Source organism: Buceros rhinoceros, unplaced genomic scaffold (assembly GCF_000710305.1).
Source record: "Buceros rhinoceros silvestris isolate BGI_N320 unplaced genomic scaffold, ASM71030v1 scaffold20369, whole genome shotgun sequence".
NCBI classification, from domain to species: Eukaryota; Metazoa; Chordata; class Aves; order Bucerotiformes; family Bucerotidae; genus Buceros; species Buceros rhinoceros.
Genome location: NW_010432348.1, coordinates 13407 through 14899, shown reverse-complemented (window position 1 = coordinate 14899; position 1493 = coordinate 13407). Strand labels below are relative to the sequence as shown.

The 1493-nt window shown below is 35.4% G+C and overlaps 1 protein-coding gene across 1 annotated transcript in view; it reads right to left on the bottom strand.

The window, feature by feature from the left end:
* Positions 1–1053: 1053 nt before the first annotated feature.
* Positions 1054–1493, bottom strand: part of LOC104500151 (WD repeat-containing protein 35-like) — a gene marked incomplete at its 3' end in the record, with an annotated part of 13839 nt that continues 13399 nt past the window's right edge. Inside the window, exon 10 of the mRNA XM_010143757.1 lies at positions 1054–1239. Coding sequence (XP_010142059.1) covers positions 1054–1239 — 186 coding nt within the window. The remainder of the gene's footprint in view (positions 1240–1493) is intronic.

Here is a 1493-nt window from a genome sequence, read left to right as displayed (position 1 = left end):
ATTAGGGGGGTTTTGCCCCATCAGCTATTGCTGTACATTTTGTCATCTTGAAATCACAATTCTAATGACCAAAAATCTATTGCAAAACAAATCTGTCCTTCTGAGAACAACTTTAATGAACTGCTGCTACCCAGAGGACAAGCTTGTTCATTTCCTAAAAGCTGACTCCCCACAGTGTTAATAATTACACTGGAGCCATTTCGAAAGAATTGAAAGATGCTTATTATCTGTAATTTTCAGATGCTAAAATTAAAGTTCTTATTTATGCTCCAGAAAGTTACACTGAGTCCCTTCACTGTTTCCTATTTTAAAAATACAACCCAGGAAAACCTCATTTTGTTGCACTCAATTTCACCAAATGGTTTTGGCCACGTATACCCTATTTTCAGCCCTTACGACAGTACACCACTTCTTGCACAATTAAGCAGAGAAGCACTAAAGCATTTTTTTTTTTACCGTTGCACTAATTGACTCCGTCTCATGCTCCTCCTTTGTAAGCAATATACAAGTGATATAGAAAATAATTCAGAAGTGAACACAGTAAGAAAAGCCATGTAACAGTTCGCACCACACTAACCAAACATACATTAACCAAAGAATACATTTATTATTTGTCACTACGTTTAAAATAAATTACTACAATTTAGTAATTTAAAATAAATTACTACAAACACAGCAGTTCGTAGTAATATTTTATTTATATCACCTAAAAAAATTCCCCCTTTTATTTTTCTTCCACTTCTGACTAAATAAATATTCATTAACATTCTGAAACTCTGCTGCTTTCAGCCTGCAGTTTTCATTAAGTTATTAATGGCTACAAGGAGTTAAAATACAGAGACAGTTCATCAGTTCTGCACATTTGTATTATCGCTCTGTCGTTTGTTGGGGTTCCTGGTTTTTAAACACTGAGGACATTCAAGCGCCATACTGTCAAACGACAAGTGAATGACACACTCTGACAGATTCAGAATTTCACATTTCATCTTACCCTGTCTGTAAAGCACACGTGGAACAGAGCGTTTCCAGTGAAAATTAAAAGAAAGACTTTACCTGAGGTTGACTTTCATCTGCTTTTGTTGCTAAAACACAGAAATCTCCGTGAGTTGTTATGGAAATCAAGCTCTTGACGTATTTGACATACTTCTCATTGTTTTTTGTGTCCCAGAAGACTACACTGTATTCCGGACGATCGGGTCGAGTATACGCATAAACAACTGTATTGGAGCAGTAACCCCACTACCAAGAGAGACAATTTTGATAAAACCTATCAGAAATTATACAAATTCAGTAATAAATTATTCACAACTACGAAAGAAAGTGTTTATTTCATATACACAATCAATATTCAACATTCTTTACCTGTCAAGTGATGCATAATAATAAACCGGCAAAAGCCCTCCCATCACACAGAATAACCTATCACAATCAGAACTGGAAGATCAACCTCAGAATGTGACAATATCTCATTCCCCTTGTTTCTTCCTTGTTCA